The following is a 27,454-nucleotide window of genomic DNA, read 5'->3' as shown; positions in this document are numbered from 1 at the left end:
ACAGGTGGTTTTGGCAGGCTGTCCGCTGCTCTGGTTTTCAACGACAGTCTCGACCGGACACGGACAAGGCCACTCCTCGATTCCGAGGTCCGGGGTCTGTCGAGGTGTCGGTGGGGCGCTGAAGGTGAGACGAGAGATGCCAAGCGATGATTGGGCCGGCAGAAAAATTGTCAGCTGGAAAATGAGACTTCACATGCAGGAACTGGAAATGAGCCAAGGTGGTTGAGGCTAGCCTTCTTCGCGGGTTCCCCTTTTGCGCCAGGGCAGTCCAGTCTCTGAAAATATTTGGTTTCCCGTGCCCCAGACTTCCACCATCACCACCTTCCGCAAACCTTCTTTGTCGGCGCATCCCCCCCCCCCCCCCCCCCCCCCCCAAGGTACTCAGCTTAATCGTTCCTGCTGCTTGGGTGTCGCGACGTTTCTTCTTTTCTCTTATTCTCTTTGGGTTGTTTGCTGCCGCTGAACCGGCATTTCCCTTCTCTTGTTCCCATCCGTGTGTTCCGAGCAAAAACGTGACAGGTAAGCACTTAACACCCCGTCCAGTCCACCGTGTTTTTGTACTCCCCCCTTCTCCCGACGCCTCGTGCTGACTGCTCTTCCTCGCCTTCAGGAGAACTTACGATAGATTTAATCGCGTTTTGTCTTCACAATGGCTTCGATTCTCGACCAGCTGCCGGTCCCAACGTTGGACCGGCCATTCGGCATCCACCTCTGGCCCATCTTCAACAAGGCCTTCGAGAAAGTTGTTGGCTACCCTGCCGATGACTTCCGCTTCCAGCCCGGTCAGACTCCCATGTCTACCCTGAAGGAAACGAGCATCTTCATCGTCATCTACTATGCCATCATCTTTGGTGGCCGAGAGTACATGCGCAGCCGCGAGCCCTTCAAGCTCAGGACGCTCTTCCTGATCCACAACTTTTACCTGACCGCCATTTCCGGCATCCTCCTCGCTCTCTTCATCGAGCAGATGCTTCCCACTGTTGTTCGCAAGGGTCTCTTCTTTGCCATCTGCGATGCTGATGGCGGCTGGACTCAGCCCATGGTTGTCCTCTACTACGTGAGTTGACCGCTGCTTCTGGCCGAATTGGGCCTTTGTACTGACGGTAACCAGTTGAACTACCTCACCAAGTACCTCGAGCTGTTGGATACCTGTTTCCTGTTCCTCAAGAAGAAGCCTCTCACCTTCCTTCACTGCTACCACCACGGCGCTACCGCTCTCCTCTGCTACACCCAGCTCATCGGTTCCACTGCCGTCTCATGGGTTGTCATCTGCCTCAACCTCCTCGTCCACGTCGTCATGTACTGGTACTACTTCCAGAGCGCGCGTGGCGTCAAGATCTGGTGGAAGGAGTGGATCACCCGTCTCCAGATTATCCAGTTCGTCATTGATCTTGGTAAGTTCGAGTCATGGCCTTTCCCGGTCCTCTTTGGTCAAGGTTACTAACTTGGCGTCAAAGGCTTCGTCTACTTCGCGTCGTACACTTACTTCACTTCGGCTTACTGGCCCTGGATGCCCTCCGCCGGCAAGTGCGCGGGTGAGGAGTTTGCTGCCTTCTCCGGTATCGGTATTCTCAGCTCTTACCTCTTCCTCTTCATCTCCTTCTACTTCGCCACCTACAAGAAGGATGGGAAGCGCCCCACTGGCCGCAAGGCTGTCCGCAGAATGTCCCAGGCTCCTCTTCCCGACCCGAGCACCATCATTCACGGCAAGGACGTCAAGGCCACTGGTGTCAAGACCAATGGCACTTCTACTCGCTCCCGCAAGGCCTAAATCAGCTCGGTTGGGGAGGCTGTGTTGGTGTGAACGCATCCTTCCTGATCCATGCTATGGAAGCTTCTGCCCGAGTTTCTGAGTCTCAGTTAGTCTCACCAACGACTGAGCATAGACGAAGGAAGAGTGCAGCACTCGAGAGTTCCGGCGCATTCTTTTCCGCGCTTGGGACTCGGGGCATTAATCCCCTCAATAAAACATAATAATGACATCTCGGTATTTATCTACGGAGTTATACGCGGGGAAAATTACACATTGCATCACGAATTCGGGGCTTCTCATGATTACTCGCCCTGGGGAGAATACACGGGCAGTGGGCAAAGTGGCTGAATGGGCGGCCATGGCGGCCAAGGGCTGTGTAGCTTTTCTAATGGGCAAGGCGGGTTGGGCGGTATGGTATGTCAAGACGACGGACGCATGGCTTTTATGGGATTGGCATCAATGAGCGACGACGCCGGAGCTGCCAGGTCATCTTGGGATGCGGTTGGGTTTTTTTTTTTAGAAGGGGGGGCGAGCCGGGGTTTTTTTTTGGCTTGCCACATTCGGAGTTGATAAAAAAACAACAAGCCGGAGTCTGTTTCGGGGGGGAGGGAGTGCATTCATTGTTTCAGCTTTTTGAAATTTTTCTTTTCGCACGCTGTATATTGTTGCCCTGTACTAAACTTGTGGGCTCGTCGCCGGTTGGGCCGAGTGCCAGCTATACACAGTCTTAATATTACTTGATGAAAAGGCAAACTTGTTGTGCGAGTCATGATGTGTTTGGTCGGGGTCCGGTTGATGGTCGAGGATTGACCGGTGTTTTGTTGACTTGGTTGTTGCGGTAAGGGGTCCTACGGATCGGTGGTGATATATCAAAGTCTCGGGCCGTGATGTTCAGTGCTGTCGGAGCACGCACACTCACCATTCCCATCATTGGTTGGAGGGGCGGGAAAGGGCATTCAAATGGAAAGAGCTTCGAGAATGTTTCGATTGGGAGAGAAGAGGGAAGGCTGTTGGTGATATATGATGGTATACCTAAAGGGATTGTTGATCAAGTAGTACATAACTCGGAACAAAAGTCAGGCGATCATTCTTTTCTTATACCGCTTTGTTTGGTAGGTATTCATCACTTTGCGAGCGGTTCGTTGGCGAAGGAAATGCAACCCAAGATTTTCATCTCAACCCAGATTTTATAGTACCACGTGCAGAACTGTACGACGATAAATCAGGGGTTCAATGACAATCGTGTGAAATTAACTCATTGACAATCCATAGCTGGCAGAAGTTATAGATTTGATACTGGCTAAATTTGCTTGATATGGGTTGACGTTTTTGGGCGAAATGCCACGATAACAAATTTGGGTATTGTTGGTTGGAGCGTTGGGTGTGTTACGTCAGTGTGCAGGTTACAGTCACATTTGCCAACACCCACCGATTGGAGATCATGACGACAGGAATTTGGGTATTGGTTGCTGATTTGGGACGTTCCGTTATGAATAGTTTTTGATGAGATGGGATGTGGTTGTTTATGTGGGATAGCAGGTTTCGGGGTGGTTGTTGCCTTTGCGGGAAAGATTGTGAGGTTGGAAAACTTTCCGAGATGGGAGAGCAGCAGGTGATCACCCATTGGACTGGTTGTGCCTGAGAGTGGAGGATGTCATGATACAGGAACAGGATTTTATCAAGAGGAGGGCTACCTGCGAGATAGATGTGCATGCATATCCCTTAACGGAGCCCATTATCAAGATGTTGTTCTCAACAAACAACTGATCAGACCGTTTTGGCTGGTGGTTAATTACTCATATTCGGACTTGCACACTGCTGACGGTTTTCCCTCTGGTGGCCAGCCTTGCAAATATGAGGCTGTCATACCCAAAGGCTGAAGTTGGACTTGATACTACACATGTCCTACCCAAGACTCATCATCCAAAGCCAACATATTCCCTACCTTCATCCCGAACCGCTCATGGAGAACACATAATCCAAACTCATCCCCAATGCCAGGCCAACACAACACCCCATCTCTCTACAACTCCCCGTCGGAGCATATGCTACCATGCTACCGAGCGGCTGAACAGCTCCACTACCGCTGGGGCATACAAATCCTTGACAATCCAAAGTAAGCACTTAAATCACCCCGGATCGGCAACCCGGGTGGGCTGGCTGACACAGGTCCGACCCGACAGACAAGAAACTGCCAACTACCCAAAAGCGAAAGACAAGAAATCTGAGTAGCAGGCGAGGGAGGTAAGGTAGGTTGGTCCAAAGTTTGAGGGGAAAATTGCGCCTCTCGCTTGTGTGTATCAGGGTCCTTGTTCGGGAGTCAGACCAGCCGTTGAAAAGGCTTGTTGGTCGGGCCGCCTTGGCTACGGGGCTGACTTTGGATATCTGAACTAACATGCTCAAGTGTCAGGTTTGGCTTTTGGGAGCCTCGAGAAAAGAGATGTTGGAGATAAGGGCTGGGCTGGTCGGGACAATTGTGTTTTTTCTTCAGATTCCGACCATGAGGTGGGCTGAATTAGCTGACCAGATCGGAGGAACTGATTCCACATCCTGACCTTTCAGGATAGAGTGACCTGGGAGAGAAACCTATGAGGCTGAGAAATCCCCAAAAACGGACGAGGTTTGCTGCTTCCTGTTGTCTTCCCGTCCGTTGTGTGCGGCGTGGGACGGGAGAACATGCGGCACCTTCAGCGGCGGGGATGGTAATCACCCGCTAGATAGCTATTGTCGACACCATGAAATATCCGGAGGAAAGATCCGGGGTATAATTCAGCTCGGTAACACCAGAAGAGGAAACGGTCTGGAAGGATGCCATATCGATGACATGTCGGTAGGACTAGATAGGGAAGAGAAGGCCGAGACGAGACATCAAGTCTAGAACAGGTGCTTTTTGACGGCAGAAGACTGCCGAGACTTTGACTGTATGAGACATCGTGTTGGTTTGGTCGTTCACATGCCGTCTTTGTGCTTCGATTAGTAGAGCCAGAATTCCAGTGTGTGTGGGGCGATGATTGTGGTGATGATGGGGTAGAGAATGGTATCTCTTGCTGAGTGTTGACCGAGCACCCAAAAGGAAACAGCCCGAACAGTCAGAACGGGGCGATGACCGCCGTATCTGACTCCCAACTTTCAACCCTGCGATCCTTCTTTCAAGCTTCTCGGCCTCAGCCCACCCAGTCAGTCAGCCGCATCCGCAGTCAGCCTGCCGGTAGGTATCTTTGTTGTTGTTGTTGTTGTTGTTGTTGTTATTCTTGGTGGTGGCTCTCATCTTGGGTACACATAAACATCCTGATTGTGTTAGTATCACTGACTCAGCTGTCATTGTTCCCCTCGGTATTACTCGCAGAATCGGTAATTGTTGATGTTTCTGACAGATTGTTGTTGATGTTGAAAGATACTTACCTTACACAACCCTTGTCCTAGTTCGGGAGCCCGAGATCCAGGGTTCAGGGTCTTTGGTTCACCCGTCGCTTGCCACCCCACTGATGAAACATTTTTAGCAACGCCAACGAAACCCCGATAGCCGTTAGGCTACATCAGGACAGTTCCTGCAGTCTAAATCAGGAAAAGAAACGACTGTGATTGGTTGTTGTGAGAGGAGAAGCTTGGGCCCCATGACGCAACGGTTTCGCTCTGGTTGAAGTTGGGAATCTTCACCTCGAAGAACAAAGAATGGATTTATGAAGATAAGCAACGACTTCAAATCAATCCGAGAGATCATCTGTATGTATGATGCACTCGACTCACATCAAACATCTCAAGATACTACAGTGCTCTCTCTATTGTTTCCCCTGCCGCCGAGGGTGACATTGGTCTCCCGAACATTACTCCAACATCGCTGGTGGCCTGTCGTTTGAGACCGTTAGAAACGGACGACTTACAGCGCGCCCAGCCGCCGTGCGGTTCACCATGCAGTGCGCCATGCAGGAGATGATGGCAATAGTTGTCGTCGCACACGCGATCTGAAGCGTCACAAAATGTCAAAAGCGTTTCGACACAAAGCAATCTTGACTTTGAGATGAAATGGTGTCTGAGCGAGACATTCATCGCACTTTTCCAACCGAGGCAACTACCCAAATGAGTGGCTGATGATAATATGGGCAAGAAAGGCTCGCGCGTGGTGAGACGGCTAACCATGGGACAGGGCGGCCATCAGGAGTTCCCACTGTCGCCGAATATACTGGTCCATAGAAGAAAGGACGATTGGAAGCTCGTAAAACCACCACCATCCACGCGCTGAGGGGAGTCGGTCGTCCACAAGGTTGACGGGCTTGGGACAAGATTCGAAACAGTCAACCACAGGGTCAAGGCCGGGAGACACCACTGCCGATACAAGACACCCACCACCACCACCACTACCGCCAAAACCTCCTCACCTTTGACCCTTCCCCTATCTCCCAGGCCATCAGATAGCCTTGTCCGACCGCTCTCTCATCCCAAATTTCCAATTGAGAAAAGCACGAGAAAGAAATTGACAAAAGGAGCCCTCCAGCTGAAAGCCTGCATGCTGAGGCGTTGGGCAGTACATACTCCCTGATTTGCAGGTCACAAAAACGCCACTGGACTCGGGAATGACAGAAAGCATGCCTCGTCCAGCCATCGTACAGGACCGACCGAACGAGGCGGTGTCACGACGCTCAGCACCACACTCGCAGCCGCCGATTTGACATTTTTGCGCGTTCGCGTTCTTGGTGGCTTACATGTAGAAGAAATTTTTATTGAAGCCATCTTCCAAGGGCCGTTTGTGATATTAAATTTTGGGGGTTTTGCGTAAGGTGATCCTGAGGCACATAGACATAGGCTTGCCGTTCTCGGGTCCACACATTTAGAGATCTTTACCTACATCGAGCTATGATATGCCGGGACATGATCTTGTCGACACATCCATCACCCACAAAAGGGACCGCTTATAACACGGACCCAATCCTTCCGTCTAAATTTGTGAAGTGTGTGTCGAGCAGCCGAGATCTTTTCTGACCTGTTACAAAAAGAATGCAACGCACAGGTAAGGGGTTCTTGCAGTTGGTCTGTACTTCCATGATCTCGGGATGGATGGATGGATGGATGGATTGCTGTAGTACGCCCGCCACCACAAACGCCCGGTCGAGTCATAGTATTGCACAAAGTGTCCTCACAGCAAGAGGCCTAACAATCATGATCTTTCGAGCAAACAAACTGCAAAAAAACTGATTACAAAGGAGCGCCGACCGACGATGCCTTACCCCTTTCTTTCTCGCGGCCGCGAAGGCGGCGGGCTGAAGAGGGCAGATGCTCCGTTATCTGGTAATGTGTAGGTTTATACCGCGGATGGGGGACAGATTTCAACAAAAAACGGAGGATGATTCTGTAACCGTGAGGTGGTGTTGTCACTCGGTCGGTCGGGAGGTCAGTCCAAACGGCTGCCTCTCTACAACTGATGATGTCCTCTGAGTAGGCGGCCCAGCCACTGTGTGTCAAACTGCACGATCAAGTTTAACAAGACTGGTTAATTCGCACGTCCCAGGATGTAAGAGCACAAGACATTACTTGCCCCCTCGTCGGGCCAGCTGTCGGGCTTGGAGCTTTGGACTGTTTAAAAATCGGAGGAGGAAAAAAAGGCGCGGGTTGGAATGTACCCGGTAATGTGGCAACTGGCTGATTGACCTGAGCGGCGGCCGAGATAACTAACCTCGACGACTAAAGCATAGGAAGATCCGGGGCTGGGAGGCTAAAGGGCATGAATGACCCTTTGGGAATCTTCCCCCCCCCCCCACGAGGGGTCAAAGATGTGTTTGACGGGCGATCATGAACGGCACTGGTAGATCCCGGACTGTCAACTCAATGGAGACAGTTCAAACTTGTCCAGCCGCCGGAGGAGAGAGCCGAGTATGCTCCGTAAAAGAGGTGTGTGTGTAAGTGTGGTTCGTTTTTCGGTTCGCCTCTTCGTTTAACTTTCGGACTCGAAAAGGAAGGGAAGCGTGTAGCGTGACTTTTTTTGCTGCAAGGAGACGATCAAATTCCCTCCAATCCGGAGGGGTCGTTTGGAGGAAAGCTTCACCGTTGCTTTGGAGCTTGCCGCCCAGCTCCGAGTTGAATGGTGCGGAGATGTCCAATCATTTGTAAAGTTAGGACACAATGGGCCCCCCTTCTTGGGAGTGGCATGAGGGGTTCTCTACCAATGACCGGGCACAGTGGGGGGTAAAACTCTCGAGCGATGAAGAGGACAGGAAAATTCTTTGAAGGGGTCGGGATAACTTGGGAAAAAAGAGGGGGGGTTGATGGCGATCAAAGATACAAACTCTGGTGGTGGTGGCTGTGACCAAAAACCGGATTGGGCTGCTGTTGATAGTGGTGCAGCTGCAGTTGATGGAGTTGATGTAATGAATGTACACTGTGACTACCTACCTCCCCCAGCCAGCAGCCGGAATTATGAGATGCTCCGTTGGAGGATGCGCCTGACGTGTAAGACAAGAATGAAGTTGTCGTCGGTTCGTAATAATGGAGAAATATTCAGGTCCTACTGCAGATATCGTTGTGTGCACTAATTAAGCGTTGCGTTGGTGTGGTGGGCGCGTGGTTGTTCAGGTGTCGAAGAAAAGGCTTGGCGGTCGTGGAAGAAGACGAGAGAAGGAGCTTTTACCTGAAACACCACTCTAAGGCCAACCAGCGCCCGTCCTTTGCGCTGTCACTCTCATTCGGATCACTCACCATTTGATGATTAACTACTTGAGAATTGACATCGAAGGCCCATGTTTGGTATGTGAAAGTATTGTTTTCCCCGTCAAGACAGACCAAGGCAGCGATGGGCAGACTCACACTCATTTGACTCAAACCTCTTCTTTGGCCGCGATCCTTGGCAACCCGATCGGGCAGGGGGTTTTGACGAAGGCAGGGGTTGGGCAGGGGAATGTGTGTGTGGTCACTGGGCCTGGGAGAGGCTTGCTTGTCATGCAAGTGCAAAAGACAGGGCAGCCCAGACCGTTCATCCGTTCCGTCAGATCAGGGAAAACGGAGAGGGGGGTACGTACCACGCTCTGCTGATGCACCAGCCCTCCATCCATCACCACCCAGCCGACCGACCAGAAACGCCATGGTTGAGAGTGACGGCGGGCCCGGTTCTTGCAGGCCGTTACACCCACTTCTTGGCCTTGGACCGTCACCTTATCCTGCTGTAGCTCTGCATTAAAATAAACCCTCCCGCCCTCTCGGAACATCCTACCCTTCTTCTGGTCTCCCCAATCTCCATACCATAGTCCACGCCCCATTCCAGTGATCCTCAGCTGCTCGCCCCCCTCCCCCACTACGAGAGCTCGATATTAGGGATCGAGAACACGAAGATCATATATCCCTTGGCCACTTGCTTGAATTACATTATACAGTCTTGCTGGAGGGTCATGTCTTTGGTGGACAGTCACCTCGAGGAGAACAGCCAACCGGACATTGCATATACAAACAAGCAAACAGCAACACAATTTGACGAGCCCATCTTTGACGAATATCACGATATGGACGAGGAACACCCCGACACACTGGCTCCGAGCCCCAAGAGGGTTCGCACCAATCCCTCCAACGACGTCCCTGAGCTTCCCAAAAAGAGTTCGAGGAGGGTGTCAAGGATATTGGACAACCACGGACTGAAGCTGGGAGGAGAGGAAGGACAGGCCACCACACCGCACGACATCTACCTTTCCTCCGAGGAGGACGCCTCCTCCGACGCCGACGATTTTTCCGAGTATGACTATGATTCGAGCATCGAGGACCCCGACTCTCCCACAGCCGCTACCCGACGAGGCAGCCAGGAGGTCACGGCAAGAGTGGTCTCGGTGGTGTTTGCAGGCAAACCCTCAATCGTCAACCTTTCTCTCAGAAAACAGCGTTCCGTGTCACTGAGCTCGTCTTCTGTGAACACAAGCAGGACAAGGAATAGCACCGAGTCGTCCGAGTCTGAGTCTCTCAAACCATCCACGACAGCACCCATTCACCCTTCCGGTGATCGACCAATCACACCAGCAAGCAGCCTCTCGGCCCGCAGCAGCAACCCCAACAGGCGAAGCAGCAGTGGCTTGCTTTCTGACCTTCTCACCAACAAGAGGAAGCCTCCCCCGTTTCTGAGCATTGACCCTTACGCCAACGGATCTCACTACTCGCTGGAGGCGGTGCCAAAACCGCTTGACAGTCTGGAGGGGGAGGCTGCCAAAACACCACGGACGCCTACTCAGATCTTTAAGGGTGTCACGAGGTCGTTTAGCTTGGCTCGCAAGAAGAGCCGACCTACGCTTGACACGTCGGGGTCTAGTGTGTCACACCAGCCAAGACCGTCTACCAGCATCAAGAGGAGCTCGTTGCAGCACTCTGTCTCTGTCTTGGACGACCAACTCGAGGAGCATGACGAGGAAAAGGAGAACATCAGCAGCAGGGTTGGCGACAAGACACCCCAGACCCCGATCACATACAACGACATCCTCAGGGCTGTCAAGAAGAACGCCATTGTCATGAGTGGATCGCAGCCAGGTCTTCCGAGTGATATCCTCTCGCCGACATCGCCAAATACGGAGAGGCAGAAGAGGGGGATCTTGAGCGGGTTGTCGGCTAGGAGGAGGAGTGTGAAATTTACTGGGAGGGTTTAAGGTATCGGATCAGATTGCATTTTACGCACACACATTACACCGACAATACTATCAGCATGGCATGGAGTTTATTGGATTTGGGACTACAAAGCGGGGGCATATAATGATGGGATGATAAACCCCCCCTTGAAGGGCAAGGCGTTTTTGATTTTGCTAGGAGGGTGGGATATGACTTTGGGCTGGATTGGAATGACATATATGATACCACTTGGGAAGGATACAAGCATTTTTTTTTTTGCAACCACAATAAGCAAGGCAGGCACAAAGAATATCTGAAATATTTTGAAGCAATTTGCCTACAAACTTTTATCGTGACAGTGAACTTAGTCTCCGTAACCATCTCATTCAAGGATCAATCACCGCCGAGTCGGTCACGATGTTTCACCTCCCCCCTCCCTTCCCGTCCACCAGGATCACCACGCTCGCGGTTTTACTTATCGCTTGTGTCTTTGACACTGCAACATTGTCGTTTTTCTCGTGATGGAAGAAAAGCTTGTCGTATTGTCACCGTTTTTTTTCTTCTTTGGTTTCTTCAACCCCTCCTTGGCGAGATGATAGGGAGCTCTCCCTTTCAGGTTGAGGTGTGGTGGTGGGGGTGTTAGTTTCAGGAGTTCAGGGGGTGGAAATGTTTCAACTCGCCTTTCTTCTTCAACCAACTTTTCCCGGGAATCAACGGAATGGGTGGTCAACGTCTGTGCGAAATAATTGACGCGAGATTTCATTTCCTGGGAGAGCCACCGTTACAGAGTTGTCGTGATGATCACCGTTGCATTCTTATCATCACATTTTCCATAGAAATGCGCATCATCACCTTTTACCCCACCCGTGAAGCGAGAGCAACGGCAACAGTAAAACAAACCATCACGGTACGACAGAAGGATGAAGAAAAAGACGATTGCTCGCTTGCTACCTTGCATGATTTTCGCTCCCCGGCTTTCCCACGTTTGGTTGGCGTTGGCGGATTAAAAGCATGTATAGGCATAACGCAAGCGATTATGCAGGCACAGACAAGTCAACGAACAATTTCCTCTCACCGCGTTCCTGCACGATAGTTTTCGTGGGGTAATAATCCCAGTTAGGACGGATTAGGAAGGTTGGTTTTTGGTGTAGTTTTGTTTTGGTGGTGCTTGATTGTGCTGGTATAAGACCATTTCAGAGCTTCTCATTGGAGCAGGAATTATAAGTAGTTCTTTTGTTGCGCGGTAGGTCAGATACCCCGCGGCGTAACAGAGCCAGCCGTCTTCTTCCATCCAGATTTTTTGTTTTTGTTTTTTTTTTTGTTTTTTTTTTGTTTTTTCTGCTGTTGAGGCTTGGGGGATTGATCCAACCAGTCAGTGGTTCCTGAGTTGAGGCCAACGTGAGGTTGAAAAGCTGGGGTGGGTGTAAGGCCACCTACCTGTGCCACCTTGGGAATTCTACCCCTTAAACGGCAGTTGGGGCCTCCTGTTCCTGAATGAGGGGAGGTGGTAGAGCTATGGGATGTTACTGGTTGCCGGGATTCCGAGCTGGCTTGGTGTAGAAGTTGGGATGATTGGATTTGAATCTCTTGAGGAAGATTCATGATCGGCCTTTCCCCTGAAGACACAACTTGTATTCTCTATGTTGAGGTGATCGCAAAGTTCCTTCCTTACCTACAATCCAGGAGAGCAAGTAAGAAAGTGCTCCCGACCGCAGCTACCACACACTTTTGAAGGAAAGAACGCCACAGTTTCCAACACCGAAGCCTCGCTCCACAGAAGGCAAGGCAGGTAGCGGTCCCAGCCGCACTTGCAGTAGGAGCTGACGACCGGTCCTTCCTTCCTCCCAAAGTTTCGATTGTTTCGAAGAAAATGTGGAGGATCTGCAAGGCACATCAGGTCAAGCATAAATCCACGCCACGATTGTGCGTTCGGGTCAGCTTCAATCCCTGTGACCGGGGAAGTAGGCAGACGGTTGAAACATGAGGTAAGTCTGGGTCGTGATCGGGCCGGTTGGGAGGATGGTTTGAGACGGGATGAGCATGATTATCATCGACGTGTTCTTCGGACTGAAAGTAAGACAACGGAGTTGATGGCCATCTCACCGTTTCTCATCCATCCCAAGGCGTAGCACCATTCATCACGATCAGGTGTGTCAGCAGCTTCATGCTGATGCCTACCTACCAACCTTCCTCCTCCCCCGCCTACGGGACAAAACTCCATCGTCAGATAGGAAACCCCCTCGCCATCTCCCCCAACCCAACCTTCAGACTTACAAATAGCTAACAACTGATATACCGCACCATCCTGTACATCATAACACCCACAACTATGCCCCAGTCCCAAGTTGGCCATAGGTACCGAGCCGTCCAGTTAGTAACAATGGAGACACTACTCACAAGAAACCCCAACCCCAAATCAGTCATCTCTACCGAGCCGTCCTGCCGGTTCAAACTTCCCAGCCATGCCAACCCAACAAAATATCAGACTAGGGGCAGTGGATGTAAAGAAAATCCCACAACACCATCCTCAGGGAATCTCATTGTTCATGCAAGATTGCAAGCCCACCAATAGGACCACTTCCCAGTCGCAAGACACTCCCCCATTGCTGACCCGTCCCGGAGTTACGTCGTCCGAACTTTTTACATATGTGGGAGGTTCAGGTTCGGTAGGTCCGTAATAGCTAACGCATGAATCTCGGCAGCGGCCGGTGCTACTACTTTCTAGCTTGAATTTTTTCTTTGATCCAACTGGACGGGCAGCGGGATAAGCGAGGCAAAACGGAGGAGGGCCCGGGATTTGTTGGTGAGAAAACAAAAAAGAATAGACATTCATTGTGTGATAAGTTTGGACGGGACCGGGTGGGAGGGGGTGAAAGGGGTGGGGCCAGAACGGGGGTGGTGGGGACCGCCGAAAGCCGAGACGAGCCGGCCCCGGCCCCGGCCTGGGGACCAACCCGGCAAACGGGACCAAACCAGCTTTTGTGTTCCGGTATGTTTAGGATGAGGAAGCGTGTCGAAGAAGGAGGAGGGATGGGATCTGCAAAGCAAAACATGATGAAAAGTCCACTCGATTAGACCAGGGGGCAAGTTGGAGTACAAGAAAATGGTTGGAGATGAGAGTCGTTTTGCAAGGAACTTCATATACCTCATATTCTCATGTTCTGCATTTCTAAAAGAGGACAAAGCGAAACTTCACAATAGATAGATACCGATCGTCCGTCATGAACAAAAAGGAAAAGGAAACCCCAACGCCCCCCCATCCATCCATCCTCTTTCCATGTCCATATCCAAATCCTTCCTTCCTACCTACCTACCTACCTACCTACCTACCTACCTAACCTAACCTAACCCCCGAGAAAAAACATCCTGTCGTTGCTGAAACCCAATCTTTGCTCACGTGTATGCATCTGTGCCCCCCGCTCTGCTCAAAGAAAGTCCGCATGGTACGAAAAATATGAAGACAACAAACTAGAGAATATTAAGTGTAAAAAAGCAAAAAGAATTCATCCAGCAAAGTTGCCCCTTTCTGGTTTTCTGTCTTCAAGTCATTGCACCCTGACGACCTTGGTCTTGCTCTTCTTCTGCTCCAGCGTCCCTTCGACCCAAACACCCACCTCCCTCAGCGCCCTTCTCGGCTCCCTCTTCCTCTTGAGCAGAAACCCTTGCAGTTCCGCAGGCGAGAACTGCCCCTCGGGGATCTTGGAGGCAAAGCCCTGCGCGATCTTGTCGAGTTCTTCCGGGGTGATGGGCTTCAGGTCGTCAATCTCCTCGGCGAGGAGCTTGTTGACTTCCTCCGGGGCAAAAGATATCTTTGTTGGGGAGGCAGAGGAGGGGAGGGAGCAGAGGTCGGAGTCGAGGTCGACTGCTGTTGTGGTGACCGATGTGTCGGTTAGGTTGCCGTCTTTCTCGCCGCAGTTGTCATTGAGGGGAAGCTGACGAACCACCGGGGCGGAGATGGTCCTTGTAATTTTGTTGGAGGGAGAACGGAAGAAGGCGAGGCGGGAGCGGAGACGGGTGGTGGTGGTAGACTGGGGTCTGTCCTCCTTTTGAAAAGGCGTGGTGGCGGTCCGGTCGGCGTCGTACATCCTCTTGAACAACTCACAGGTTTGTTCCCTGGTGGCGTTGGTAAAGGCGATTTGAAGATCGACCCGCCCGGGGCGAATGAGAGCCTCATCGAGTGTCTCCGGTTTGTTAGTTGTCATGATCAAAACCCGGCCCTCGTGAGAGGCGACGCCATCAATAGCATTAAGCAGGCCAGAGAGTGAAATGCCTTTCTTATCTGTAGATTCACTCGATGACTGCTTCTTGAGCTCCCGGGCCAAGTCGGCGACGTTCCATTCCGAAGACTTTTTGTCTTTGGAATCCTTGTCCTTCTTCTTTGGCTTGTCCTTGGACTTCTCGTCACTGTCGTCGCCGTCTTCAGAAGCAGGAGTTGAGTCGCCCGGGCGAGCAAGTCCAGCTGTGTCAATGTCCTCGAGCAGTACCACACAACGACGCGGAAGGGAGTTGAAGAGCGCACAAAGGTCTTCTTCGGTTAGAGACGGGTCAAGGAGCGAGATAACGTAAATGTCAAGGCCAAACACACCGGCCAGGGCAAAGGACAGCGACGTTTTGCCTGTCCCTGGCGGGCCGTGGAAAAGATAGCCTCGACGGAGGGGAATACCGCGATTTGCATACCTGAAATAGAGAGTTAGAATATTATTCCATATGATGCGGTTCGTGAGAGAAATACTTACCATCGCGGAGTAGAAGGGTGGAGGTACTCGTTCATGTCGTAAAGCACTTGCACCTTTTGCTTCTCATCCAGTACCACCGTCTTCATGGGGCGAACCGGCCGATTTGCCACCATGGACCAGCTGTGCCGGCCACCATAGCTCCTCATGCTCTGTGAAGCCGGACGTTTGACAATGGTCCTGGCGTTGTGTTCGCTGTAGTACTCTTGCTTCGCATGCTCGAGAAGGCGCTTGATAGGCTCAGGCGAACGGCCGTAGCAGGACAGAACAAGTGACTCCCTGTCCCTGTACTGCGAGCCGCCCCAGCTGTTGTCTGTGTGCAGCGTCTCCTGCTGCCGGCTCAGCGCGAAATACTTGCCCCGGAACCAAAAGTTGTGCAGTCCGATTGCGGGCGTAAAACGAGGGGGGCACTTGGACTCTTGGTTGGAGAAGTTGAGGTTGACCCCTTCGCCGTCGGGCGAGATTTTGGTCCGGAACAAGTCTGCCTCGTCCGCCTCTTCTGATGTTGGCTTGAACCACGTCTCTGCCGTCAGAGAGCGAGATTCGGTCATGTCCTGCCGGTTGGCGAGGAACTTCATCAGGTGGTCGTAGATGTTATCCCCGCTGTTGACCTGAACCGAGGCGGTAAAATACCTTCCCAGAATTGACATGACGTTTGCGTAGATATGCAACCACGTCTTGTTGAAAGCCCAAGCCAGTCCAAATGAGGTCAGAATATACGCTGGGTTTAAACCCAGTGTGCCGAGGCGACCGCCGGCCAAGTCGTAGAAAATCATGAACAGATTCAAAAATGGGTTGAACTGCAAACCGAGCAGTGGCGTGAGGGTTTCGACGATATTCTGGGTGGCATTGTTGTCTTCTGCGCTCACATTACCAACAAATGGAGGCAGAGCCGTCCGAAGGAGGTGGGAGAAGTCCATATTGTCTGAAGAATCCTGTGTAGAGAAAGAAGAAGAGAGAAGAGAAAACCGACTTCACCAACGAGCCGCTGTTAAATGGGCCGTGAGGAGTTGGTTCTGGAGGTATTGAGGCCTCTGTCAAGCTGTTGGCTGCGGTCGAGAACCTTCCTGCAAGTAATCAATCCAGAAGAAGAAAGTCTGGAGGAAGCAGAGCCCTTTAATACTCCTAGGCCGAGAAACCAGAGCAGAGACGTGCATGAAGCCTACCTAGGTAGGAAGAAAGGAAGAGGTCGCCTTACCCATTACGCGGGCCATGCTTAACTACCCCCTTTGGGCAGCATCCAAATCCGCAAATCAGCCTTACAGAGAAGAAACCGGGGAAAACACTCACTCATGCCAGTCTTTGTCCTCTTTTTCCGGTTTTCTGGATCAGCGGGTGCCAAACTCATCGTGCTTGCCTCTCTTGTGGCAATACGTTCACGAGAAATGGTGTGGCCACACAGAGATCAACTTTCTGGGGGAGAGGTGCTCGGGTAGCAGCATGGCTAGTGTTTTGTCTCCCGCAAAGAAGTGGCAGAGATTTCTGTCTTGTGTCTCTGCTGTGTCACATGCTTAACCCACGTTCGTCTTGATATTCTAGTACAAGCCATTCCCCCGGGTCCTCTGGAATCCATAGAGAACCACTTGCGCAGTTACTGGACCGGTTGAGAACAGACCACAACAAACAAACAATTGCAGTGTTGCTTGCCTGTGCAGTGTAAACCCCGCAAAACGCGCTCCGTGGCGGAGGCCGGTGATGAGGAGAAACAACACCAAAGGTCGCTACGTAGGCCGGCCTAGTCCGACCCGCAGTGAGGCCACGGTGATATCGCTCCTGTGGGACTTGGGTAAAGTGATACCAGCCCCGGGTGACCCAGGGAAGTGGTAAGTTTAGGGAATGGCTGCCTTTCCCGCTTTATTTTGACTGCTTTTCGACAAGCCCGATAGCCTGCGGCCCAAAGGGCCCTGATGCAGGGGACCGAGAGGTGATTCTGGACGATCGTTGGTGTGGTGGATGAAGGGTCGAACCAACAACAAAGGCCCAACTGCACGCTCTGCTGCAAAGCGTCCCCCACCCTCGGGCATGCAAGCAGCTTCAAGAGTGGAAAAGCAGCATCGTATGCTGTGGCACTCACCGAGAACCTAGTCACGTCCTGTGGTGAACCCTTCTTTTGCAAGTGAAACAGTACCAGGTATGGAACCAACACCTACCTGACATAGAGAATGATATGGGCTGCCGGTGATCTCGGTCGAACATGGCCCAGGCAGCAACAGCAAAGTCGAAAAGGTCATGCGGCATGTGAGTGAGTTTTTTCTGACCGAATGTTCATGTGGCGATAGCTTGTTTTCAAAGAAGGTGGTCTCTGCGATAGATGAGGCTCAACCAAGAGCAAGGGGTGTTATTGAAAGAAGTATAACGATGACACTTCTTGATTTAGTCACCGCAATCCCTCACAAAGAGGTTGCCGGTGCCTGTCACTGCCTGCAAGTCATCACCTGGGCCACCATTCGACACCTAGAAGGGAAGGCACTATCTACTCAGTGTGTCATCCTGGGCGGATTCCGTTAGTCAACGTGCCTCGGTTATGCACCACCACACACCATCCCAGCACTCTCAGAAGCCTATCATGCAAGGCTGTAGGAACCTCAAGCTTAGCATCGGCTCCTCTTATTCCTCATCACCTCAACTAATTTTCCACGTAGGATTCAAGGCAAAAAAGAAAACTCTTCAAGGACTCATATCTACCTAGTCATCCAGGCACACTCCGGGTCAAGAGGCAAAAGGATATGCGTCAGGCATGAGCAACAGCCACAACAACCACGAGCCACTGGAGGCATCCCATTCCCTCCATAAACAAAACCGTCATCTCCAGCCTCAGCGGCCGCCTTGAGCTGAAATAAGGCCATTCCCCTCGATTCAACTAAAGTTCAAAATCTTGTAGATGAATGCACCCTGAAGCACATATGGGCGAAGCCCAGCCTTCCTTTCCCATCCAGTCGTCACTTACATCAACCGGCGGCCACCTCCACAAGGCCACCTATCCAACCGGCCCACTTTCTGATTTTCCAATCCTGATCTGGCAGGCCTTGCAGCTGAACACCCACCTCACAGATGAACACCAAAGCCCGGGTACCTTACTCGTGCCGAAGCTGGGCGAGGCAACCAGCCCCATCGAGGGTGAGCTGCATCTGAGGTGGTGTGGGAAAAGATCTACTCATGAACCAAGCCAGCTCCTCAAGCGAACTACAAGTTTTTGTACTACCCCCCCTGATCGGCCGCTCTCCCTAGGTATGCATAGGTTTGTAAGCTGCAAGTGAGTGAAAAGTGCACATGTATAGAGTTGCGTCTGCGTGTGATGAGGCCTTTACATCGGTAGCCTGCCGGTAGATATGGGGTCTTTTAGCCCCCATTGATGGTCTTCAGGCTGCAGCCTCGTGGTTGAAAACTAACGATTGGTTTACATCTACTGACATGTAAAACAAAACAGAGCAGCTCACGAAAAGGCCGCCCCCAACTCTTGAGCATCTGATCTATCTAGATACTACCCGCAAACAAGACCCAAAAAACGGACCCGATCTACCCATCGGTAGATAATTTCTTGCATGTTCAACCAACCAAACGAAACCACATATCATATGGCCAAAAACTTGGGCATAGACGTCTACATGAAGCATGTACGCTGTCTCAAGATTCAGACCCCAAGAAAACATCTCCAACCAAATCACCACCCAGCTCGGGTATACTCCTCAGTTGATGATCTTTCCCGTTGTCGACTCGATATCGTCAGCACCACCCTGCACATTCGGCGTATCCCCAATTTTCAGCAGCCTGGCCCTCTCAGCCTCGACCATTGCGAGTTCCTGCCTCAATTTGGTATCCAGCTCCTTGCGTGCTCTTTCAATGACAGAATCCTGCTCCTTGCGAACTCTCTCCATCGCGTTCTTCCACACAGCGTCGTGTTCCTGACGGACCTTCTCCGTCGCACCCCCCCAGAGAAAACTCTCTGGGTCACCAAGGAGAGGAGCCTCCACTTCCAAAGTCAACTTCTCCTCGGCTGGTTTGGCGTTAACTCCATTTCCATTCTCCCTGCCCCCCACAGAACCCCTCCGGCTATTAGCCATGCTCTCCTCATTCTCCAACCACAGATGGCCCCCCGCCTCCTTCAACAAACCGACACACTCCTCGCTCTTCGGCGTCGTCCCGCTGGCAACCATTTTTTCCGCCAAATAAAGCGGCGTGTTGTTCGCCCGGTTCCTGACGTGTACGCTAGCGCCCCGCTCGAGGACCTCCCTGAGGATCTTTGGCTCGGGCCCGACAGCGGCAAGATGAACGGCCGTGTTGCCAGCGTAGTCCGCTTTTTTGAGGAGCTGGTGGTTGAACTCGTCCCCTTCCAAAAGCTCCCGTACGGTGCGGAGGTCGCCGTTGCTGATTGCGTAGCCTAGGGCTGTAAAGGCTGATTCTGTAGACAGAAAAATAAACCAGTTAGGATTAACCACTCAAGAGAAATGTGAAAATCAACAATAAAAAAAATTAAAAAAAAACCTACCCGCAGCCGTAATCTTCCCCACCACATCTTCCTCCACCACCCCAGCCGGGTGAACAAAGCTCGCAACCCTCAACTCCGTCATCTCCCCCCTCAAACTCCGTCCCATCATCTCCTTCACCTCCTCCAACCCAACCGTCCCCCTATCCTTCAACGCCAGCAAATAACTCAGCTTCGTCAACGCCGCCTCCGTCGTCAAATCCCCCCCAAACACCACCCCCGCCCTCCCCAGCGCCGTCCCCGGCGCGTACAACGGGCTCACAAACCCATTAGTACACTGGCTGACATTGACAATGACAATCCCCCTCTCAACCGCCTGTTTGATCGCCTTTGTGAGATGCCCATCCACACCCCCCGGCGCATTCCCCATGCCAAACGTCTCGAGAACCAAACCCCTCAGGTCAGGGACACGAAGGACAGAGTCGACCAGCTGAGGCCAGATGCCGGGAAAGATGCGAAGCGAGGCAACGTGAGTCGTGTCGAGGGTTTTGGTGACGTTGAATTCTTTGATGCGGGTTGGGCGCCGGACTAAACCCCAGTTTACATCTACTCCCAAACTTGTCACCTTCGCCAGGGGGTCAGAGTTGGGGGAGTCGAACGCTTCGAAGCTTGAGGCCGAGACTTTTGTTGTGCGGTTCCCTCTGAACAAAGTGTGATGGAAAAAAAGGCAGACTTCCGGGATGGTGAATGTGCCTGCGATGATGAGACTGCCCAGTAAATTGTCGACGGCGTCGGATTGGAGGGCAAAGATTGAGGCCTGGGAGCCGGTGAGGATGACTGGTTTGCCGAGATCAGAGAGCATGAACGACAGGGCCGAAGCGGTGTAAGCTAGCGAGTCGGTGCCGTGGAGGATGACGAAGCCGTCAAAGAGGTGGTAGTTTTGCTGGATGGTGAGGGCGATGTCTGTCCACCCTGCTGATGCGATGCTAGAGGAGTCGAGGAGGGGGGAGAACTCGAGGATGGAGTAGCGGATGTGTTTGCAGTAGGCTGAGGTGGGGGTCCGGAGGGAGGATAGGGTGAGTTTGTGGCCTTCTTTTGTGTAGGCTGTTATATTGGCTGTGATGGGGGGTTAGTCAACGTGTAGAACTGAGGGTGATAAAGGTAAGGTATACTTACTGGACGGAGCCGTGCTGTCGTTGAAGGAAGGTCGGGGAGCCATGGCAAGTTCGAGAAAGCCGCTCATTGGGACGAGGCCATCAGCGGAGGGCTGCATACAAATCGTGCCGCCGGTCATGATGATGAGGACCCGGGACTCGGGGAACTTCCGGTCCGGGTTGCCCTCCATGAAAGTGACGCCGCCCATTCTGCCGGCCCTGTTGAATGTCGAACTGAACTAAATCGAGAATTTCGGCAAGTTCGAGGCAGGTTTGTCTACTTGAGTGCCGGTAGGTTGAAATAGGGTTGTTCCTTGGTGGAGAACCTGGGGGCGGTTTATACACCTTCCTATTTCCCAATTGATGGCGAACAAGGCTCAATACTGTGTCTCGGTAGCTTTACCGCCACCGTGAGTCAAAATTTACGAAAACACGTTTCGAGTTCAAAAATCAAAACCCGATTGTTACTTCTCAAAAATGAGCTCCGGTGGCCGGTGAGCATCCCGGAAGCGGGTGAGTTCGGATCGGCTTTTTTCGTCGTCACATCAATCCTTCCATCGGCAACTGAACCGCCGCTTTACCCAAACGCTCACCGGTCAGGCAGCAGATGAACTCGGGATGACACCTGAAAACGAGTTATTGGGAAGGTGATGCGGTCACGCGCTGGCAGTTGCTGGCAAGGAGCGCCATCTGTTGACTAAGAGAAAGTCAATTGCGGAGCGTCCGACTGGACAAAGAGCAACCCCCCTCAAACCCCAAGGCCGTTGATAACCTTGGGGCAGAAGTAAAGAACGGTCCCGACTTCGGGGAACAATGACACAATGCATTGTGGCTCTGGCTGCTGGCGAAGGTGCTTGCGAAAAGGAGAGATAAGCTCGTCGAGGAGACGGAAACTGATAAAGCAGCTTGTTTTGATGAAACACAGCCCGATAGCGGAAGGGAAGGGCCTCAGCGTTGCAGACTGGCGGTAAAGAGCTGCTGTTGGTATGCCTGTCTCCACGCGTTCGTGTCTTTGCTTTGTGACAGCTGTGTTTGGCTTCAAGATGAGATGAACAAGTTTATAAGAGGACGGGTTGCTTGAAAAAGGGGCAAGAGGGCTTTTTATAGGCCATTTATGTCCATGGAGGTTCCGCGGGGGTTGTTCATGATTTCCACGCTGTCATTGGCGTAGTCTGTGAGAGCTTCTCATTGCGTAACGGCACTTTATGGTGGGGGTACCCCGCCATGAGCTCCCGACAGCCCTGTGTCAAAGCCAGGGCTGAGGCTAAGGTTAGAAGGAAGAGATAGCAATCGTGTGGCTACCTATCTGCCTGTATGTTTCGTGATTGGTGATTGTATGATGAGAAGGCACACTCTCAGCAACTGTCAAGCGAGCACTCACAACTAGACGGGCCAGAAGGAGCTTTTGACACAATTGCCCACACCTTATAGAAACGCATACAGAAAAGAAGTTTGAGAGGCCAAATGTTAATGAGCGGGAACCTGGCGTGCCTGGAAGAAAGACCTCCGGGATGGATACCCCTCGGGCCGGGCAGGCTGGCAGAGAGAGCTCGCCGTTGAACGCATAACGGCCCCACCTTGCTTGGCAGGGTCCCGGGTCTCCGCCGTTCTTGCTGCCCCACTATCTTTTCGCAGTTGTGTGGATGCCAAGCTCCAGTTCACAACTTTTGGCGGGGCAGATGGAAGGGCAGGACCCCGCGCTGCATTGATGCGACTCTGCTGGTAGGCTGCCTTGCGACGAGGAGGGGCAGAACCTTTTTTTTTTTTTTTTTTGCGCCTGTCGAGGGTCTATCAGTTACCTGTAGCTTAAAAAGCCAACCAACTCTCTGTCCCACGGCACTTCTTTTCTTACTTCTTCACCGCATATTCTCCTCTCACATCTCACTCTTGACCCGTCTCCCCAGTCTTTTACCCATTCAAATCAGACACAATGGCCATCGTCACCGCCGAAGAGATCTTCGCTACCTACGACCAGCTGGGTGAAATTGAGGCTCAGTTCGACGATGTCGAGACCGAGATTAGTGAGTCTCCACCCCCGCGACCGTTGCTGCGCCCTTGCGACTGCCAAATACTAACGCTTTGAACCTCCCAGTCCGCCACCAGTACAACCTTTCCAAGGACCTCTACGTAAAGCGCGCCGAGGTCGTCTCCAAGATCGAGCACTTCTGGCCCCTTGTTATCGAGCAGGCCCCCGAGGACATTGACGCCTTCATCCAGCCCACCGATGCTCAGATCCTCCTCGGTTCCATCAAGTCCATTGACGTCAAGCGCTTCGAGATCGACACCCCCGTTGAGGGCGGAGACCCCCGCAGCGTCTCCATCAAGTTCGAGTTCGAGGAGAATGACTACTTTGAGGACAAGGTCCTCGAGAAGAAGTTCTGGTGGCGCCACGGCAAGGACGGCTTCGTCGGCTATGTCAGCGAGCCTGTCGATATCAAGTGGAAGGACGGCAAGGACCTGACCAACGGTCTCTTGTCCCTTGCCAAGGCTGCCTGGGAGGAGGAGAAGGCTGCCCCCAAGAAGGAGGGTAAGGAGAAGAAGGAGCTCACCCCCAAGCAGAAGGAGCTGAAGGAGAAAATCGAAGCTGAGGACGCTGGTTCTGTGAGCTTCTTCTGCTTCTTCGGCTTCATTGGCGAACGAGTCTCCGCCGAGGAGAACATCGAGGCCCTCAAGAAGGAGGCCGAGGACCGCAAGAAGCGCCAGGCCGGCGAGAAGGTCGAGGAGGATGAGGAGATGAAGGAGGATGAGGATGATGAGGATTGGGAGGACGAGGAAGAGCTTGACATTTTCCCTGATGGCGATACCGTTGCCATGGCCATTGCTGATGACCTCTGGCCCAACGCCCTCAAGTACTTCCGTAAGTGGCCCCCGTTGACAGAGTTAGCAGTGAACAGAATGTAGAATACTAACAACCAAACAGAGCAGGCCCAGGAGAGCGACGACATCAGCGATGGCGAGGATGATGAGTCTGACGACGATGAGTCGGAGGAGGATGGCGACAAGCCCAGCAAGAAGCACAAGGCCTGCGCCCACGGGTGCAAGCACTAAGTTGCCGTAGGTTGAGGAGTGTTAGGATACCCATTTCGTTGCGTGTTTTTTCAGCGCAAATCTTGTTACTGTTATGATGTATATAGAGGATAGACAAAAAGGAGGTTATGAAGAATTTCTCTGGGTCAAGTGAAGTCGTACTTGACAGACATTGGTCTGGAAACATTCGAGCCTTGGCATGCTTGAGTGGTGGTCATTGTGTTGTCATCAATCAGGGGTCGACTTAGCAAAGAGAAACCTTTCTAAACTGGCATGGGCAGTCTCGACGTATTCTCTTCTAGATATCACTAGCTAACAACCGTCTGATATGTAGCATGATTGATCCAAGATCTTTTCATGCCAAGACATCCAGATCTCAACTGATGGCGATTCGCGGCGGTGGGGGGGAGACAGGGGTCGGCCCTCTCCTTGCACAGCCCTCCGGGACAACGTCAACGGGGCACCTGAAACACATCAGGTTTGGGGTCGACATGTCAAGTCAACCGGGCGTCAGCAGCAAGCCAAATTGCAGTTGCGCTTGGCTTGGGCTGAGATTCATGTGTTTTGTTTCCCTCTTGTCTTTTTTCCATCCAGGTCTAGGCTGGATGGGGGTTTGTGAAACTTTGGCAGCTGGGCAGATCTGTGATCTTCCATCTCATCTTTTCTCTCTCTCTCTCTCTCTTTCACTTCCTCTCCTTCTCCCTTCTACATCACCACCGCCTGTTGTCCATCTGTCATTTTGGTTCATGGGCTTAGAGGTGTGACTTTCTTTTTCTTCTCTTTTCTCTCTCTTCTCCTTCGTTTCGATTTGAAGTAACAACCCCCACCTAGACGGTCGGTGAGCGTTCGTTTTTTATATACAGATATACACACCTCTGGGTTAGGCTTTTTTTGCGACTTCTATATTTCCCTTTCGACTATACGTTCTTTGAGGCTGTGCCCTTTCTTGGTTTTCGACTCCCACTGTCACCGCGCTCGGTAATCTTGTTACTGTTCGAAGGATCCTTCGACCTACTTGGGACGGGCTTTTTGTCTGACGATACGAGGTTACCATTTTGGCTGTTTTCTCACTCAACCAACGGCCGGCCGCGCGCCAGTTTCTAAGCGACAAGTTGGAAGGAAGGCCTGGAATTTGGGGGCCTGAAAAGAAGGGTTGATATCAACCTTATTGCTAGAGGGCTGAGACCAACTGTTGTAGGACAAGAGAAGGGGAGACTGATTCGACGGTTCGGATTTGCTTCGAGGCTGGACAAACGGACAGGACCATACTGGGCACCTACTGATATACCTATTCACGGATGGACTATCAGTTGCTTCGCTGTATACTTTGAGCTCTCTGACGCTGTTGGTGGTTTGGTGGTTTGTTTCTCTGTCATTGCTTGGTAGGGGCTTCTTCGATTCTTTTTTGTTGTATTTTCTTCTTTACACATACATCACATACACTCGATATCATGAGGTTATTAGGAGGCATCCTTGGGATGGCGAGTTTGTTGATGCAGACTGTCACAGCCATTGACATGGTAATAAGTGATGAAGGTCAGTCACCCCTTTACCCCTTTCCTCCTTTAACCATCACCAACCTAACCCCACCCCCCCTCCTCCAGCTTCCGTGAAAGCCGCCGCCGCCGAAATCCCTTCGGCCTCACAAAATACTACACCGGCCACCTCCCCGGCGACACCCCCGGCAACCTCCCAGACCCCTACTTCTGGTGGGAAGCAGGCGCCATGTTCGGCACCCTAATCGACTACTGGCAGCTCACCGGCGACGACACCTACAACGACATCACAAAGCAAGCCATCCTCCACCAAGCCGCCCCCACCCGGGACTTCATGCCCCGCAACCAAACCCGCACGCTGGGCAACGACGACCAAGGCTTCTGGGCCATGACAGCCATGACAGCCGCCGAGCTCAAATTCCCCGACCCTGGCCCCGACCAACCCCAATACCTCGCCCTCGCCCAAGCAGTCTTCAACCAATGGGCCCAACGCTGGGAGGAAAACGAGTCCTCCGGCTGCGGCGGCGGCCTCCCCTGGCAAATCTTCCGCTTCAACCGCGGCTTCAACTACCGCAACTCCATCTCCAACGGCTGCTTCTTCAACATCGCCTCCCGACTAGCTCGCTTCACGGGTAACGTCACCTACGCCGAGTGGGCAGCCAAGATCTACACCTGGCAGGAAGAGACCGGCCTTTTTCGGGACGGTGACGTGCTAGACGGCGTGACGGTCAAGCCGGAGGAGGGCAACAGCTGTGACTCCATCGACGAGATCCAGTGGACGTACAACGCGGGCATTTTCATCCACGGGTCGGCGGTGATGTATAATTTTACCGATGGGAACCCGATCTGGAAACGACGCCTCGACAGCCACTTGGCTTCCGCCGAGAGGACGTTCTTCACCAACAGCACCGATGGGGAGAGGGTCATGTTTGAACAGTTTTGTGAACCTCCGGGATTTTGCGATATTGATCAGCGGAGTTTCAAGGGGTATCTCACTCGTTGGCTGGCGAGGACGACACAGCTGGCGCCTTATACGTTCGAGTCCATCTCCCCGCTTCTGACCAATAGCGCTATTGCAGCGGCGAAGGCCTGTTCGGGTTCGCCGACTGAGGCACCACCTGGGGAGCAACCCTTTCGTGGCAGGCCAGGGACGGCTGGGTCAGCTGGACAAAGGGGGGGTATGACGGGATGAACGGGGTGGGGGAGCAGATGAATGCCTGGAGCGCGGTGGCGTCGACGTTGGTGGATAGGGTTGATGTGCCTGTGACGGGGGACACGGGCGGGACGAGCAAGGGGGATGTGAATGGGGGTGCGGATGGGCCGGGGAGTTGGATGACGGGGAAGGAGTACAAGCCCATCACCACGGGGGAGAGGGTCGCGGCCGGGTTTGTGACGGCGGCGATGGTTCTTGGGGTTATTGGGGGGAGTGCGTTCCTCATACTATAGGTAGGGAGGGCGGTGGTGAAGTTTATGACTGTTATGGCATTTTTGGATATATCGGTTCATTATTCGGTTCTGGGAATCTGGTTTTGGGATTATTATACTTTACATACCTTTTCTTTTTCTTTTTTTTTTAAGAAAAATTCTACGGGGGCATTATTACCCTTTTACTAAGGGGGGGCATTACCCCCCATACCACAACATACCTTTCCCATCACACCCGTTCATTTCCATTATCACCAGCATCGCAGTGCATTTTGTGCCCTAAAAATCACAGTGTATTCTTATATTTGGAAGTATTGTAGTAAATATACTGCCGTGGTGTTAATGCTCGATGCCCACGCACCAATGCAAGCCTTCAACTTCACACCACCTCATCCAGGGCTTCAATTACTAGGCCTTCAATTGTCAGGCCTTCCACGAGGGCTTCAGTTACCAGGCTTTTGTCGAGCCTTTAATTGCAAGGGTGTGAGCGTTGATGTGGTTGATAATGTGGTTAATAATATACAAGGCAGGTCAGGGACCATATGTAACCCTAACCCCATGGGGGGTAATGCCCCCCTAGAATTTCTCTTTTTTTACGCTTAAACTTATTTGGAACAATGGAAAGGTGTAAACAGGTCATATTGACATGCTACCTCATTATCCAAGAAAACCTGCCAAAGTCCGCAAAAAGAGTCGAAGAAAAGGTACAGTAGGTTTTCGACCAGTATCTAGCATCTCATCTGATTATGACATGCCAACCAGGTGTGCCCCAATTCCCCATAAGTTTCACAATATGCAACATCGCTCAAATCCCCTTTTTCCTATAAACCAACTACCCCTATAACCATAATAGCTACCAGCACCGACCGAGAAAAACC

At 52.1% G+C, this 27,454-nt stretch overlaps 6 protein-coding genes across 6 annotated transcripts; 4 read left to right on the top strand and 2 right to left on the bottom strand.

The window, feature by feature from the left end:
- Positions 1-649: 649 nt before the first annotated feature.
- PODANS_2_11530 (uncharacterized protein) lies at positions 650-1,771 on the top strand (the record flags this gene model as incomplete). The annotated part of the gene is made up of 3 exons (XM_001911931.1): positions 650-1,057; positions 1,130-1,394; positions 1,458-1,771. 3 exons carry the CDS (start codon positions 650-652, stop codon positions 1,769-1,771), a joined length of 987 nt encoding a protein of 328 aa, XP_001911966.1.
- Positions 1,772-9,126: 7,355 nt separating this feature from the next.
- PODANS_2_11520 (uncharacterized protein) lies at positions 9,127-10,359 on the top strand (the record flags this gene model as incomplete). The annotated part of the gene is made up of 1 exon (XM_001911930.1): positions 9,127-10,359. The coding sequence occupies one exon, from the start codon at positions 9,127-9,129 to the stop codon at positions 10,357-10,359; it is 1,233 nt and encodes a 410-aa protein (XP_001911965.1).
- Positions 10,360-13,863: 3,504 nt separating this feature from the next.
- Positions 13,864-15,971, bottom strand: PODANS_2_11510 (uncharacterized protein; the record flags this gene model as incomplete). The annotated part of the gene is made up of 2 exons (XM_001911929.1): positions 13,864-14,995; positions 15,055-15,971. The coding sequence occupies 2 exons, from the start codon at positions 15,969-15,971 to the stop codon at positions 13,864-13,866; spliced, it is 2,049 nt and encodes a 682-aa protein (XP_001911964.1).
- A 2,766-nt stretch (positions 15,972-18,737) lies between these two features.
- Positions 18,738-20,837, bottom strand: PODANS_2_11500 (uncharacterized protein; the record flags this gene model as incomplete). Its single annotated transcript, XM_001911928.1, has 3 exons — positions 18,738-19,450; positions 19,538-20,590; positions 20,651-20,837. The coding sequence occupies 3 exons, from the start codon at positions 20,835-20,837 to the stop codon at positions 18,738-18,740; spliced, it is 1,953 nt and encodes a 650-aa protein (XP_001911963.1).
- Positions 20,838-22,558: 1,721 nt separating this feature from the next.
- Positions 22,559-23,676, top strand: PODANS_2_11490 (uncharacterized protein; the record flags this gene model as incomplete). Its single annotated transcript, XM_001911927.1, has 3 exons — positions 22,559-22,649; positions 22,721-23,485; positions 23,549-23,676. 3 exons carry the CDS (start codon positions 22,559-22,561, stop codon positions 23,674-23,676), a joined length of 984 nt encoding a protein of 327 aa, XP_001911962.1.
- A 1,496-nt stretch (positions 23,677-25,172) lies between these two features.
- PODANS_2_11480 (uncharacterized protein) lies at positions 25,173-26,343 on the top strand (the record flags this gene model as incomplete). The annotated part of the gene is made up of 2 exons (XM_001911926.1): positions 25,173-25,195; positions 25,260-26,343. 2 exons carry the CDS (start codon positions 25,173-25,175, stop codon positions 26,341-26,343), a joined length of 1,107 nt encoding a protein of 368 aa, XP_001911961.1.
- Positions 26,344-27,454: the final 1,111 nt, after the last annotated feature.

This window comes from Podospora anserina, chromosome 2 (assembly GCF_000226545.1).
Source record: "Podospora anserina S mat+ genomic DNA chromosome 2, supercontig 2".
In the NCBI taxonomy this organism is placed as follows: Eukaryota; Fungi; Ascomycota; class Sordariomycetes; order Sordariales; family Podosporaceae; genus Podospora; species Podospora anserina.
The sequence above is the reverse complement of the archived record's forward strand: the minus strand, read 5'-3'. Positions and strand labels throughout refer to the sequence as shown.